Source organism: Myotis davidii, unplaced genomic scaffold, assembly GCF_000327345.1.
Source record: "Myotis davidii unplaced genomic scaffold, ASM32734v1 scaffold663, whole genome shotgun sequence".
NCBI lineage: Eukaryota > Metazoa > Chordata > Mammalia > Chiroptera > Vespertilionidae > Myotis > Myotis davidii.
This window is the reverse complement of record NW_006295816.1, coordinates 1352342-1353344: the sequence shown is the minus strand read 5'-3', so window position 1 is coordinate 1353344 and position 1003 is coordinate 1352342. Positions and strand designations below refer to the sequence as shown.

Here is a 1003-nt window from a genome sequence, read left to right as displayed (position 1 = left end):
CGGGCTGGCATTTCCCAGGGCCAGAGGCTAGCCCCCAGGGCAGGGTCAGCGGAGGCCTCGGGCTCAGACCCTCTCCCCCCTGCCCTGCCCCCCTCCCTCCAGGCTCTGCCAGAAAACCCACTGGCCTGACCACAAGGGCCTCTGCCGCCCTGAGAACATCGGCTACCCCTTCCTGGTCAGCGTACCTGCCTCCCGTCTCACTTACGCCCGACTCGCCCAGTTGCTGGAGGGCTATGCCCGGTGAGTGCCCAGTGGCTGAACTGGGGGGGTGGGGGTGTGGATAGGCTGATCAGGGTTCCTACTTGCCTTGCTGCCTGTTGCAGGTATTCTGTGAGCGTCTTCCAGCCGCCCTTTCAGCCGCCCTTCCAGCCTGGCCGCATGGCCTTGGAGCCCCCTGGCTACCCCACGCTGCACTCCACTAGCCTCCCGGAGGCTGGGGACAGCGAGAGGGACTCCATGCCGCCGCCGGAGCTCCAGGTGGTGACTCCCGTGGCTGAGGGGGACACGGTGCCCCGGGCATGGGCAGCCCCGGATCGGGGACCTGTGCCCAGCACCAGTGGCATTTCTTCTGAGATGCAGGCCAGCGGGCCCATTGAAGGGGGCTCCTTGCCTGCTGGTGAGAAGGTGCCCCGGCCCGAAGGTACGCGTCTGGTGTGAGGCTCTGCAGCCGGGGTGGGGAGGGGAGTGGGGGACGCTTGCTTGGGCTCTGATGGTCGTGTTCTCACAGCTGCTGTGCCCGGGTACCAACACCCAAGTGAAGCCATGAATTCCCACACGTCCCAGTTCTTGATCTATAAAATCGACGCATCCAGCCGAGAGCAGCGGCTAGAGGATAAAGGTGCCTGAGGCGGGGGAGCGGGGAGGGGCTGCTGGCTGCGCTCCACCGCTGACCCTGCCCCCCCGCCCCAGGAGACGCCCCGCTGGAGCTGGAAGAGGACTGCAGCCTGGCTCTCGTCTGGCGCAACAACGATCGCCAGCAGGAGTTCGTGCTGGTGGCCTCCAA

At 66.6% G+C, this 1003-nt stretch overlaps 1 protein-coding gene across 1 annotated transcript in view; it reads left to right on the top strand.

Moving 5' to 3' along the window:
• USP19 (ubiquitin specific peptidase 19) overlaps window positions 1-1003 on the top strand; it is a 12060-nt gene that overhangs the window by 8294 nt on the left and 2763 nt on the right. The window contains exons 18-21 of the mRNA XM_006770585.2: window positions 103-240; window positions 324-640; window positions 728-838; window positions 910-995. Coding sequence (XP_006770648.1) covers window positions 103-240; window positions 324-640; window positions 728-838; window positions 910-995 — 652 coding nt within the window. The remainder of the gene's footprint in view (window positions 1-102; window positions 241-323; window positions 641-727; window positions 839-909; window positions 996-1003) is intronic.